Source organism: Melanerpes formicivorus, unplaced genomic scaffold (genome assembly GCF_026170545.1).
Source record: "Melanerpes formicivorus ecotype bairdi unplaced genomic scaffold, bMelFor1.0.p_v2 SCAF_3, whole genome shotgun sequence".
Lineage (NCBI taxonomy): Eukaryota > Metazoa > Chordata > Aves > Piciformes > Picidae > Melanerpes > Melanerpes formicivorus.
This window is the reverse complement of record NW_027142355.1, coordinates 42,790,957-42,803,842: the sequence shown is the minus strand read 5'-3', so window position 1 is coordinate 42,803,842 and position 12,886 is coordinate 42,790,957. Positions and strand designations below refer to the sequence as shown.

The 12,886-nt window shown below is 42.2% G+C and overlaps 1 protein-coding gene across 2 annotated transcripts in view; it reads left to right on the top strand.

Annotated features, from left to right (window-relative positions):
* BMAL2 (basic helix-loop-helix ARNT like 2) overlaps positions 1 to 12,886 on the top strand; it is a 43,679-nt gene that overhangs the window by 21,282 nt on the left and 9,511 nt on the right. For both annotated transcript variants that reach the window (XM_068170880.1, XM_068170883.1), the window contains 7 exons: positions 882 to 1,039; positions 4,144 to 4,223; positions 5,722 to 5,814; positions 7,601 to 7,718; positions 9,079 to 9,222; positions 10,781 to 11,021; positions 12,732 to 12,838. In XM_068170880.1, the coding sequence (XP_068026981.1) occupies positions 882 to 1,039; positions 4,144 to 4,223; positions 5,722 to 5,814; positions 7,601 to 7,718; positions 9,079 to 9,222; positions 10,781 to 11,021; positions 12,732 to 12,838 (941 nt within the window). The remainder of the gene's footprint in view (positions 1 to 881; positions 1,040 to 4,143; positions 4,224 to 5,721; positions 5,815 to 7,600; positions 7,719 to 9,078; positions 9,223 to 10,780; positions 11,022 to 12,731; positions 12,839 to 12,886) is intronic.

Below are 12,886 nucleotides of genomic sequence, written 5' to 3'. Positions count from 1 at the left end.
TCTCTCTTCTTGGACAGAGGCTTACCGAGAGGTGAAATCTGCCACACAGGTTTTCAAAGACTGAAACTTTTTCTATCACCTTACCAGGTGAAAACACATCTGGTGACATTGCATGAGGCACAGCTTTTGCTTTGTTTTCACTACCTCTTGTATAAGTGCTTATAAATGTGCTTGTTATTGCTGTACAGTTTATCAACGGTTGTGTTTGTGTCGTTGTTCCATCTGGGTGATTTTTAAGGTGGTGAGATAAGATGACATTGCTCATCTTGGGTTATTGTGAGTCTGCATAAAATAATTCAGAGATGCTTTAGTAAAGGGCCAAGAGCATTCCTCTTTGTTTCTTGTTTGGTTGGTTGGTTTGGTTTCTGTTATTTTTCCTTCCTGTTTTTTTTTCCTCCTGGCTTTTCCCTTCTCCCCCCCTCCCCCTTTTTTTATTTTTTCCTTCCCTCTTTAAGAAAAAAAAGTTGCAGAATGAATGTATGATATTAGTTACACAGACTAGGTGTACATAGGGCCAAGGAACAGAAGTGTCTTGCAGTGATTACTGATGAGATCAAAAGCTGTCTGGTATGCAGTGAGGTGTCAGGGTGTTCACTTGGACATCAAGGCTCACAAGAAGCATTTAAGTCCTCATAGATTTTTGTTCATTCCACATATAATGAAGCTGTTGCTTGTGATATTCTTCCCCTCAATATTTCACACCATTGTTGTGACCACTTCTGCTTTGTTCAAGTGAATCCAGTTCAACTGACATACATGTAGTACAAGAAAAACAGTTTCAGCTCAGTAGTATGTTCCATTTCCCAGACTGAACTGATGAGTGTTACTGAGGAAGATCCTGTGTTCTGTGCTTTTGCTTAGTATTTTTTCCACCCCCCCAGGGAGGCTCACAGTCAAACAGAGAAGCGAAGAAGAGACAAAATGAATAATCTGATAGAGGAGTTGTCTGCTATGATACCTCAGTGCAATCCCATGGCACGAAAACTGGACAAGCTTACAGTGTTACGGATGGCTGTGCAGCACTTAAAATCCTTAAAAGGTGGGGTTTAGGAAACGAACCTGAAAGGCTTCATCCTGTCAGCAATTAGATTGTGTATCTTCTTGGATGCTAAACAAAGAATTGATTATTTATTTTGCACTTCCTGGCTGAATTCAGTTCTGAGTTTGTTCTTCATTTAAATCTGTTTGTAGTTTCCAGAACTTCCACTTTGACTTTTTGCTTCGGTTAGCAGGAAAAGAAAAAAGCCACCCTTCAGTGTCTGATATTTGCTAAGTGTTTGCATGGCAATGGAGTCACTCCTTGTTTCTTCTAACAAGTTACAACTATCAAGCATGTGTCATTATTTTCCAGCCTCCAAATGAAATCCTGTGTTCTGTGATCTCTCCTCTGATGTGACCTAATAGTGAGAGATCACAGAGCAAACTAACTACTAATGTTAGCTCTATGACTGCTAATAGTGAAGCAAATGGTCTTCATACTCTATTCCTGTGGTTAGGATTGAATTTACCTCTTGTTTTGGAGTTTCATGTTCATTTGTTGAATTTAAAATTTGTAACATGATGGTAAGACTATTAAAAAAACCTCAAAACCAACCAACCACAGCAAAAGCACCACCACCACCAAAACCTGGGATGAGCAGAGGGCTGGAGCACCTCTCCTGTGAGGACAGACTGAAGGAGTTGGGGCTGTTCAGTCTGGAGAAGAGAAGGCTCTGAGGTGACCTCATTGTGGCCTTACAGTATCTGAAGGGGGCCTACAGGAAGGCTGGGGAGGGACTGCTCAGGATCTCAGGGAGTGATAGGACTAGGGGGAATGGAATGAAGCTGGAGGTGGGGAGATTCAGGCTGGAGGTGAGGAGGAAGTTCTTCCCCATGAGAGTGGTGAAGCCCTGGAATGGGTTGTCTAGGGAGGTGGTTGGGGCCCTGTCCCTGGAGGTGTTTAAGCCCAGGCTGGCTGAGGCTCTGGCCAGGCTGATCTAGTGTGGGGTGTCCCTGCCCATGGCAGGGGGGTTGGAACTGGATGATCCTTGTGGTCCCTTCCAACCCTGACTGATACTGTGAGGTGATGGCCAAGTCATTTGTAAACCACCAAATACTTCTGATGAGGTTTGTCCAGTGTGAGATGAGGAAAAGCAGAAACTGATGTAAGTAGTTGCAGTGGTAGGGAGCACAGAAGTTTCCCTCCAGTAACAGATGAAGGCTTCCACAGCGTAACTTCATAAGACTAAAGACAGAAGTATGATTAGACGTAGTCATCTTTCAATCCTTTTTTTGCCTGCAAGAACAGTCAAAAGGAATGTTGCAAGACAAAGCATGGGTGAGGACTCTGATTACATTAAGCCTTAAACACCTTGACATTTTAGACTACCCAGAAAAATGGTTATCAAAATTAGTCAGGCAGCAAAATTAATCCTAGATCTCAGTGAGTGGTTCAGTGTTGGAATCAAACCAGAATATATTCTGTCTTCTCCTTTGGCTGTTGCTAGGTTTGGAGAGGTGTTTTTTTTCCCCTCCTCAAATATATCACTGTACAAGTTGAATATTGCATGGCCCATCAGCAGCACACAAGACTTCAGGGTTTTGGCAGTGAAGTTTCAGAATAATTGGTAAGCAAATATCAAAAGATTGCCTTGCAAAAAAAACCTCCAAGACATTCTAACAGTCTCTAGTAAGAACCCAACAGTCACAGTCAAAGGAGTGTAAGTAATAAAATCATGGAATAATGCAGGGTGGAAGGGTTTTCTAGAGGCCCATTTGACATAATGAAATAATGTGACAAGTTATCAGGGCACAAATTGCACTTGCAGTTTAAAGATGCATCTAGAAGAAATCTTCAGCTCAAACATTTGTATTTTAACAACAGGGTATGCAAACTGACCTCTATCCAGCAGTTGTTAGAAGTATCTTCAAAAGCTTTAAGAAAGTCCAAGGCACTATGTAGAATTACAGTGACTGTTGGAATGTGCTGGAAGGTTCAACCTCAAAAAATGTCTATGGCAAAGCTGTGAAAATGCTTGTAAGGGCTAAAAATTACTTTAAAGTCCTTGCCACGGGTGCTAAACCAATGAATGTACTGAGTCTATTTAGTGAGACTTGATCAGCTAGAGCAGAGTGGTTTGTGGACTGTTAGATATACAATGAAGCATTGTTCATGCCAGTATCACTAAAGCTGGAAGATACCTCAAAGATCGAGTCCAACCTGTCACCACAGACCTCATGACCAGACCATGGCACCAAGTGCCACATCCAATCCCCTCTTGAACACCTCCAGGGATGGGGACTCCACCACCTCCCTGGGCAGCACATTCCAATGACCAATGACTCTCAGTGAAGAACTTTCTCCTCACCTCCAGCCTAAACTTCCCCTGGCACAGCTTGAGACTGTGTCCTCTTGTTCTGGTGCTGGTTGCCTGGGAGAAGAGACCAATCCCTTCCTGGCTACAACCTCCCTTCAGGTAGTTGTAGAGAGCAATGAGGTCTCCCCTGAGCCTCCTCTTCTCCAGGCTAAACAACCCCAGCTCCCTCAGCCTCTCCTCACAGGGCTGTGCTCAAGGCCTCTCCCCAGCCTTGTTGCCCTTCTCTGGACACCTTCAAGTCTCTCAATGTCCTTCCTGAACTGAGGGGCCCAGAACTGGACACAGGACTCAAGGTGTGGCCTAACCAGTGCAGAGTCCAGGGGCAGAATGACCTCCCTGCTCCTGCTGGCCACACTATTCCTGATGCAGGCCAGGATGCCATTTGCTGTTGTCAAAAGACAGTTGATAAATTTGGAATTGCTCAGATTCAGCAAATATTAAAGATTCTGCAATAAGCCTACAAAATATTTCCAGAGATTCAGTTTTCATAATCCTGCTGCTCTAGCAGCACCTTGAAGGTATCTAAGGATAAGTTTGCTTGGCTTTCCCTGAGTAGAGGACAAGGAAAATCTTTCTCTGGGCCAGTCTTCATTGCCACTCTAAGCTTAGGAAGAGGGGGAGGAGTTTAGTTTTAAATGCTTTTAGGATGTTTAAATCATTTGCTTTTTAAAGTCAGGTGCTGTGGTTGCCAAGAAAACTTAGAAAATACAAACCAATTATATTTCTGTTCAAAGTCAGTTGCAATGTAACTTTTGACATTGTTGTCTACAAATGATCTGCTCTCCAGGTTCAACCAGCTCCTACTCAGAGGTCCGGTATAAACCTTCGTTTTTAAAGGATGATGAGCTCCGACAGTTAATCCTGAGGGTGAGTGGTAGGAAATAGTCAGTTAAGTAATACCCCTGTTAAAGCTTGCCATCAACTTGAGCTTTCATGTGAACAGTGCCTTTTCTCCCATCTTTTCCTTCAAGCAAGTGCTTTGATGTACTTGGTAAGTCCTGGGCTTTAAACTGTACACTCCACAGGCTTTTTCATAAAGGGATGCAGAAGATTTGTGAGTGTGGCAGACAGCAGCCCCTGCAGTTGTAATAAATCTGTGTACAATCTGCAGGTTTAATACTTTTTTTTAATGTGACATCAAAGTCTGCATGCTGAGCCAGCAGGGTGTCCAGATGACCACAAAGGCTAACAGCATCCTGGCCTCTATCGGGAATAGCGTGACCGGCAGGACCTGGGACATGATTGCCTGAACTCAGCACTAGAGGAGTCAAGGTGTGCCCTCACTAGTATGAGGAGTCCCTGCCCATGGCAGGGGGGTTGGAACTAGATGACCCTTGAGGTCCCTTCCAACCCTAACAATTCTATGATTTTATGCCTATATGGGTCAGTTTTGGGGCCCTCACTACAAGAAGAACTTTGAGGTGCTGGAATGTTTCCAGTGAAGGGCAGTGAATCTGGCGAAGGATCTGGAGAGCAGGTCTTGCGAGGAGCAGCTGAGGGGAGGAGCAGTGAGGAGAAAAGGAGGCTGAAGGGAGACCTTCTTGCCCTCTACAACTCCAAGAAAGGAAGTTGTAATGAGATGGGTGTTGGTCTCTTTTTCCCTAGTAACAAGTGACAGGATGGGAGGAAATGCTCTCAACTTGCGTCAGGGGATGTTTAGGTTGGCTATTAGATGAAACTTCTTCACGGAAAGGGTTCTCAAACTCTGGAATAGGCACCCCAGGGAGGCGGTTGAATCCCCATCCCTGTAGGTGCTTGAAAGAGGCAGAGATGTGGTGTTGAGTGACATGGTTTAGCATCAGTTTTGGTAGAGCTAGGTAATGGTTGGTCTTGATGCTCTTAAAGGTCTTTTCCAGTTGAAAAAACTCTCTGGTTCTATGCAAGTCTCAAGAATAGTTGTCTTTACTCATGAATAAAGCTGCAGTTCTTTGCTGTCCTTCATTCAAATTTTTAAAGATCTGCTTGAAAAAAAGATGCAAACCCCAAAACAACAAAAAACCAAACACACACCTGAAAGAAGGTGTTTCTCCTTGGCTTTGCACTTCATCTGTGCTCACACACCTTTACCCTCTCTTATTTGCAGCTGTTTTTCTTTGCTGCAGTAGGGGACTTTGCCAAGACCTTTAAGAGTAGTCCCAAGTTAAGCTGTGTTGTAGCTGCCATCTCTTTTCCCCAAGCTATGTTTAGCTCTCTGTAACTGGTGGTCTGATTTGGTCCTTGCAATCTTAAATGCTTTTTGGTGTGATTAGTAGCTTATTTACATAAAGAACAACCCCAGATTTAAATGTGTGCTTCCTTGTAGTCATCAATATTCATGGTATATCTTATGTATATGTTTTTAAAGCTAGTGTCTTTATATTTTCAGGCTGCAGATGGATTCTTGTTTGTGGTTGGATGCAACAGAGGAAAAATTTTGTTTGTCTCGGAATCAGTTTGTAAAATACTGAACTATGATCAGGTGGTTACAACTGAGTCTCTTGGTTTGCTTCTGCTTTGTATTCTCTTAAGTTTTTAAACTTTGACATTCCATGTTACTAAAAGATAGTCTTTGCCTATTATTTCTTGGTTTTTCTTTGACTTAATCTCCTTCAGAGTGAGGCTGAATATCCTGGTACAGAGTATTTGCATTGACCTGAGTAATTACACCAGACTTCAGTTAGCTGTGCCTAAGAAAATTGTTGGTCTAAGAGGAAGAGATCATTTGAAGATGTTCTAATTTCTCTCTCCATGATAGCTTCTTTTTAAATGGTGAAGTGATTTTTGGGTGGTGTTTCTTTTTAGGACAGTATAAATTGGTAGTTCAGCAATGGAAATTACTTAAAGGTTTCCTTTTACTCTCAGATGCGCTACATGCATACACCTCACCCACAGTAACTATCCATGTACATGCCCTTCATTTGAAGGGAGCTGAGATACAGTGTGAGTTAGCTTAGCCTTCAGAGTAAGAGAGAGAGAGAAAATGGAAGCACCTTTCTTTGACATTTGACATCATGGACAATTGCCACGAATGAGACATGATAACTTGGTCATGAATCTATGACTTCTGTTCCAAGAACTGAATCCAGTCCAGTGCTTCCATCTGTCTACTTCTCTAACTTTGGAGCCATTTGTGCTTAGTTTGTTTTCTTCATAAACAGAAGGGTAATTAAAAAACCCCAACCTATCTTTACATACAACATTTGAAATAATCTTATGATATCTTATATTTTGTTAATATATATGACATGTATTATGTTATGCTCAAGCATAAAAACTTCTACACTGAATTTACTGAAGGACTAAGTAACACCTTTGGGAGTCCCTCACATCATCACACATACCTACTTCCAGACTTCTCGATCTCCACTATTCCAGCCAAAGAGTTTCAGAGAACATGACTGACTTAACCTATGAATTTGTGAGCTTATTTGGGAATCATTCTGGGTTATGAATCCCATCTTGCAGCCTAATCCATTTGTTACAGCCATTATTGGCCTTTCTCAGTGGCACTCAGGTTTTTTCCATCTGCTTTAGGGTTAGGAGGGGACCAGGCAGGTGAGAGAGGCTGCATGTTTATGCTGCTTCCTTACAAGCTTTTCATTAAACCCATTACTGACTCTGGCTTACTGGAAAAGTGCTGTGATCACATAGCAAGTGGCCTGGGTCTACAATGAGGTGGAATTTGAATCTACAATACTGCTTGTCAAAATAGCTGCTTTCAACATGCTCTTGTGACCTGCTGTGGTGAAGCTAAGCACTTCTCGAAGAGCTCTTTCCTGTTTCAAAGGTAGTCCTGCCTACAGCAGTGCAGCAGGCCAGTTGCTCTGAATCAGCAGACTGAATGAGTCCCAGCTAAACAGATTGCTGTAAAAATGCCCTAGTAAGGACTGCAGAAGTGAGCTGCTTCTAGGCAGCCCCATGGCTTAGGGGTGCCATTTAGTGGAAACAAATTGGAGCTCAGAGTCATTAGGTATTCTGAACATTTCGATTTCCTTACTCTAACCTCCTCCTCCCCCCAGTAACATGCGAGTAGAGTTACTTTGTGCACGACCTTCTTGGGCTAGGGTCAGGGCTCATGTTCTGTACATCAACAGAACATGGGTTTGCAGGAACCTTTTTTAATATCCAACTAAAACTGCTATTTTTTAAGAGCCATAGAAAGTTGTTTTTCTGACAAGTAATGTGTGGTGTGCTGTTCTGAAATGATGTGGTTCTTACTTCTTTGGGGTTTTCTGTTCATTGTTTGTTTGTTTGTTTTTAAACAGGCCAGTTTAATTGGACAAAGTCTGTTTGATTACTTGCATCCAAAGGATGTTGCAAAAGTGAAGGAGCAACTTTCTTCTTCAGATATCTCTCCTAGGGAGAAGCTCATCGATGGGAAAAGTAAGTTAGATTTGAATGTGGGTGGTTTTGGTTTTGTTTTTAAACAGATGTTATTAAATGATCAGAATCACACTGCTGTAATATGGTAAGTGGGGTAATGCATACTGACCACAATAGCTGGTGTGATATATAGACTGAGAGACTGGGTAAGGATTTGAGATGTTGAGGCTTTGAGCAATGCAGATGGTCAGTGATGCAAATCAGTCTGTGATGCAGGGGAGCCTGGAAAATGGGTAGAATTGCATAATCACATGAGGTGAAGATAGGTAGACTCTTACTGCTCCTTTCCAATAGGATGAATGATTCAGAGTGGGAAATTAGATCCTTTTGTCAACATATTGAACTCATTGTTGGGCAGTATGTGCATTTGTGCATCAAGATGCACCAGGGAAGGTTTAGGCTGGATGTGAGGACGAAGTTCTTCATAGAAAGAGTGATTGGCCATTGAAATGGGCTGCCCAGGGAGGTGGTGGAATCACCATCACTGGAGGTGTTTAGGAAGAGACTGGATGGGGTGCTTGGTGCCATGGTTTAGTTGATTAGATAGTATTGGATGATAGGTTGGACTCAATGATCTCAAAGGTCTCTTCCAGCCTGGTTAATTCTATTCTAATTCTATTCTAAATGTAGTTATTATGCAGGACATACTCAAGTTCTCATGTGTGTTTGCACTTGAGGCATAACTTTTTGAACCAAACATTAGAATGCTTCTCATCTGCTTAAAGTGCACTTAGAGTTTAAAAGCTAGCCCAGAAAAGAAAAGACTCTACCTTAGATACTAAGAATTGCTGCAATTTGCATTGTTTTACATTTACCAAGATGTGGTCTGACATTCTTCCTACCAGGCATACTACTTGTTTTTCTTGTATTTGATAGGTCTTGTGAGTACAAAAGACCTGATGTAGTCGAACATGGGATAAAATACTTCAGTATCAAGAATCCCTCTCTTCTCTGAAAGTGCTAAGTGTCCATCCTAACCTAACCGAATCGCCTTTTGTTTACAGTTGGTGCTAAGACGGAGAGCATTGTGTGCTGTGCAGCTCACGACTGTTCCCTAGCTGGTTCTATAAGGATCTTTGCAGTTCTTTCTTGTACCCAATAGGATTTGAAAGCTTTATAAAGTACATTTGTTAAAATAGCTGTTCAAACTACCAGGAAAAGTTTCCAAAGTAGTTTGGTAGCTCTTTGTAGCTTTGGGATCTGTGTGGCAGTCCTGTTGCCTTTGCCCTGTTTAAGTTATTAGACACAATTCAGGCAACTAAACAGTAAGCAAAAAATAAAATGAAGAAAAGGCCTTGCATTCTGAAGTTTTATTACTGGAATTTTGATTCTTTTAACTACTTCACTACATTTTTGTAAGCTGGCTTGCAAGTACACACAGATTTTCAAGCTGGACCAGCTCGACTGAATTCTGGCGCTCGACGTTCCTTCTTCTGTCGGATAAAATGTAGTAGGAGCATGGTCAAAGAAGAAAAGGAGTGCTTGCCCAACCCAAAGAAGAAAGGTATTCAAATGGTGGAGATGGCCTGGGGGCTTTCTGGTTTGAAACTTGATGTATTTTAAGTTCTGAGTCAGTACCGTGACCCATGTAGCTATCACTGCCTTCACAAAGTAGCAGTAGAGCAAGTATAAATATGTCCTGGAGACACATGTTGGGAAACAGTCTAAACTGTACTTTTTATGCTCACTCCTGGGAAAAAGGGAGGTAGGAGCCCACCTGAGTTACAGGGACTGTTTCAGGAGTGCATCATTTATTGGAGTAAAACTTTTAGAAGCCTCACAGATAGTTTTGAAAGAAGTGGAGCAGGTCAAAAGACCAAAACTTTTGATAAGGCATACATAAATGATGTGCAAATGCTGTGCAGGTAGCAGTGTGAATAAGACCTGCACAATCCACTGTTTTGAAAGGGGGGAAAAGGCAAGCAGGCCTTTTTTAAAACTCCAGTGTGCTTAAACATATGGATTTTGATTTCCTTTTTCAATAGAAACTTACCAGTTATTTTTCCCTCTCATTTTAATATAGTTAATATTTTGCTGTGCCTGTGCAGCACTCCACTCTTTTCATGTCCTCAGTTAATGGATCTTCTAAAAATGTCATCTCCAGCTTCTGTTTTAATACCTGAACATTGATTTACTTTTTTTCCAGATGTGTGTTGAAACTGACCCCAGAAAAAAAATCATCATTAAACTTAAGTTTAATCTGTTATTGTTGAGAGATGCCATAAACCAGGAAATACTTTAAAAAGTTATGAATTGTGAGGAAATAGAATTCAGTCTTCCTTGAGGTCCCAAATAACGTAGTGAGATAAGGATTTAACTTAGGAAAGCAGTGTTGAAGGAAGGCACCTGAACAGTCTCAGAAACTGACAAAGTCACAACAGGTTACATATTCTTTTCATTCTACAGAGCTGATACATGTTTTGTGCAGTTGCTGGACTGTCAAATCCTATAAGGCATAATTTGTTCAGAACACAGATAACAAGAGTACTTAAGCAGTTCTTTGAAAGAGGCATAGTAACAGCAGTGTCATCCCTGTGCCTTGATGCTTGTGGGGGTGTTTGCATATTATATAGACATCAAAAAGACTACCAGCTGTTGGAATAAATGGCAGTGTGTAATGAAGAAGATTTGTGTGAGAAATTCACAGACCTCAGATGGGAAAAAACCCGAGCTGGCTTGTCTTGGGTTGTCCTCTCAACTGATTTTCCTAGCAGTTGTAGCGTAAGCACACGTTAAGATTATTGTGTTTGCAAGTGAATGGATTTAGAAAATACAGAGTGCATCTCCAGTTTAATTTCTAACACATATGCAACCATACAATGATCTGTGGGTTACTGGACTGTTGATTTACTTTGTATTTACATAGGGTTAGAAGTGCTCTCCCAGGTAAGCCAACATTAAGTAAGACAGCATGAATTGATAAACACCCTGTAAAGTGATGGGCAGCCTTGTAGAGGTGCTGTGGGTAAGCAGGAGAATCTTGTTGCTGGTCTCATGGCGAACAGGTCGTTCAGTTTACTCTTTGAACTTTAACTGCTGCTTATTTCATTTCTTTTTATTAGATCACAGAAAATACTGTACCATTCACTGCACTGGGTATATGAAGAACTGGCCTCCTAATGAGGTGGGAGTAGAAGAGGAAAATGATGTAGAAAAGGACAGTAGTAACTTTAACTGTCTTGTTGCAATTGGGAGGTTACACCCTTACATTGTTCCACAAAAGAGTGGAGAGATAAAAGTCAAAGCAACAGAATTTGTTACACGGTTTGCCATGGATGGAAAATTTGTTTATGTAGATCAGCGGTAAGCCTTTTGTTCTTTAATGAAGAGAACACACAAATGACACCACTACTTACATTTCCTAATGCCTTCTGTCAGAACTGCCACTTCTCCAGCAGGTTACATCTCCCAGGGGCTGTATGCTGGGAGTGGCAATTCATTCAGAATCCATTATTTTTTGCATGTGATGTGCAAGAGTGAAGTGTATTGTTCAGGAGGAAAAGCTGAGCCAGCAAGATGAAAACCTGCCATAAAATGCACCCTGTGAGGAGAGGCTGAGGGAGCTGGGGTTGCTTAGCCTGGAGAAGAGGAGGCTCAGGGGTGACCTTATTGCTCTCTACAACTACCTGAAGGGAGGTTGTAGACAGGCTGAGGTTGGTCTCTTCTCCCAGGCAGCCAGCACCAGAACAAGAGGACACAGTCTCAGGCTGTGCCAGGGGAGGTTTAGGCTGGAGGTTAGGAGGAAGTTCTATACAGAGAGAGTGATTGCCCATTGGAATGTGCTGCCTGTGGAGGTGGTGGAGTCACCATCACTGGAGGTGTTCAGGAGGAGACTTGATGGGGTGCTTGGTGCCATGGGTTAGTTGTTTAGGTGGGTTGGACACGATGATCTTGAAGGTCTCTTCCAACCTGGTCTATTCCATTCCATTCTATTCACTCGTATGCTTACTCCTAAAGAAACATCTCCAGTTAGATGCTAATGCATATGACATAAGTGATAAACATTTAACCAAAACAATAGCATCACAGTATCACCAAGGTTGGAAGATCATCGAGTCCAACCTGTCACCACAGACCTCATGACTAGACCATGGCACCAAGTGCCACATCCAATCCCCTCTTGAACACCTCCAGGGATGGGGACTCCACCACCTCCCTGGGCAGCACATCCCAATGACCAATGACTCTCTCAGTGAAGAACTTTCTCCTCACCTCCAGCCTAAACTTCCCCTGGTGCAGCTTGAGACTGTGTCCTCTTGTTCTGGTGCTGGTTGCCTTCCTGGCTACAACCACCTTTCAGGTAGTTGTAGAGAGCAATGAGGTCTCCCCCGAGCCTCCTCTTCTCCAGGCTAAGCAACCCCAGCTCCCTCAGCCTGTCCTCACAGGGCTGTGCTCAAGGCCTCTCCCCAGCCTTGTTGCCCTTCTCTGGACATGTTCAAGTACTTCTTAAAATCTTAGCATGTGGATCAAATTTGCTATCATCTAAATGAGATACCAAATGGTTTCATTAGAAGGAAAAGCTAAGTTCCTACTTTTCTGCAGTTTTCCAAAACAGAGACAAGTTAGCACTTTGTATTTTAAAATGTCTTTGTGGTCACCCAAGGTATTTTATTGCTTTGGGTTGTCTTGTCTTTCACCTACAAGTGAGTTTAAGCCTGTTCCTTAGAGTGGCAGAGCAAAAGTCAATGTCAGAGATGTATTTTTTTAATGACTCCTTATGTGTGACCAGTGCCCAGACTGGCTAGTGGCAGTGCCTAATGATAACAAGTATCTTGCACCTATGTGTGGTTTGCACAGTCAAACACTGTTGTTTTTCCTCTGAGCTACCATTCACTGCAAGGGTGCAGCAGACACTGCCAGTTGGTTTAGAGCTGTACTAATGCTGTGTCTTTTTTCTCAACTCTGAACACAAGCATCTCTTTCTTTAGTAATTCTCTGCTTTGTTGGGTAGTGAATCAAAAGAGCTTTGCAAGTGTTTGAATCCGCTGTAGTTCATGTTCTTATTTCTAACAGTGCAACAGCAATTTTAGGGTATCTGCCACAAGAGCTTCTAGGAACTTCGTGTTACGAGTACTGCCATCAAGATGATCACACTCATCTAGCTGAAAAACATAAAGAAGGTACAAAATAATTGCTCCTCCTAGACTGCTTACAACTATGTGTAACTG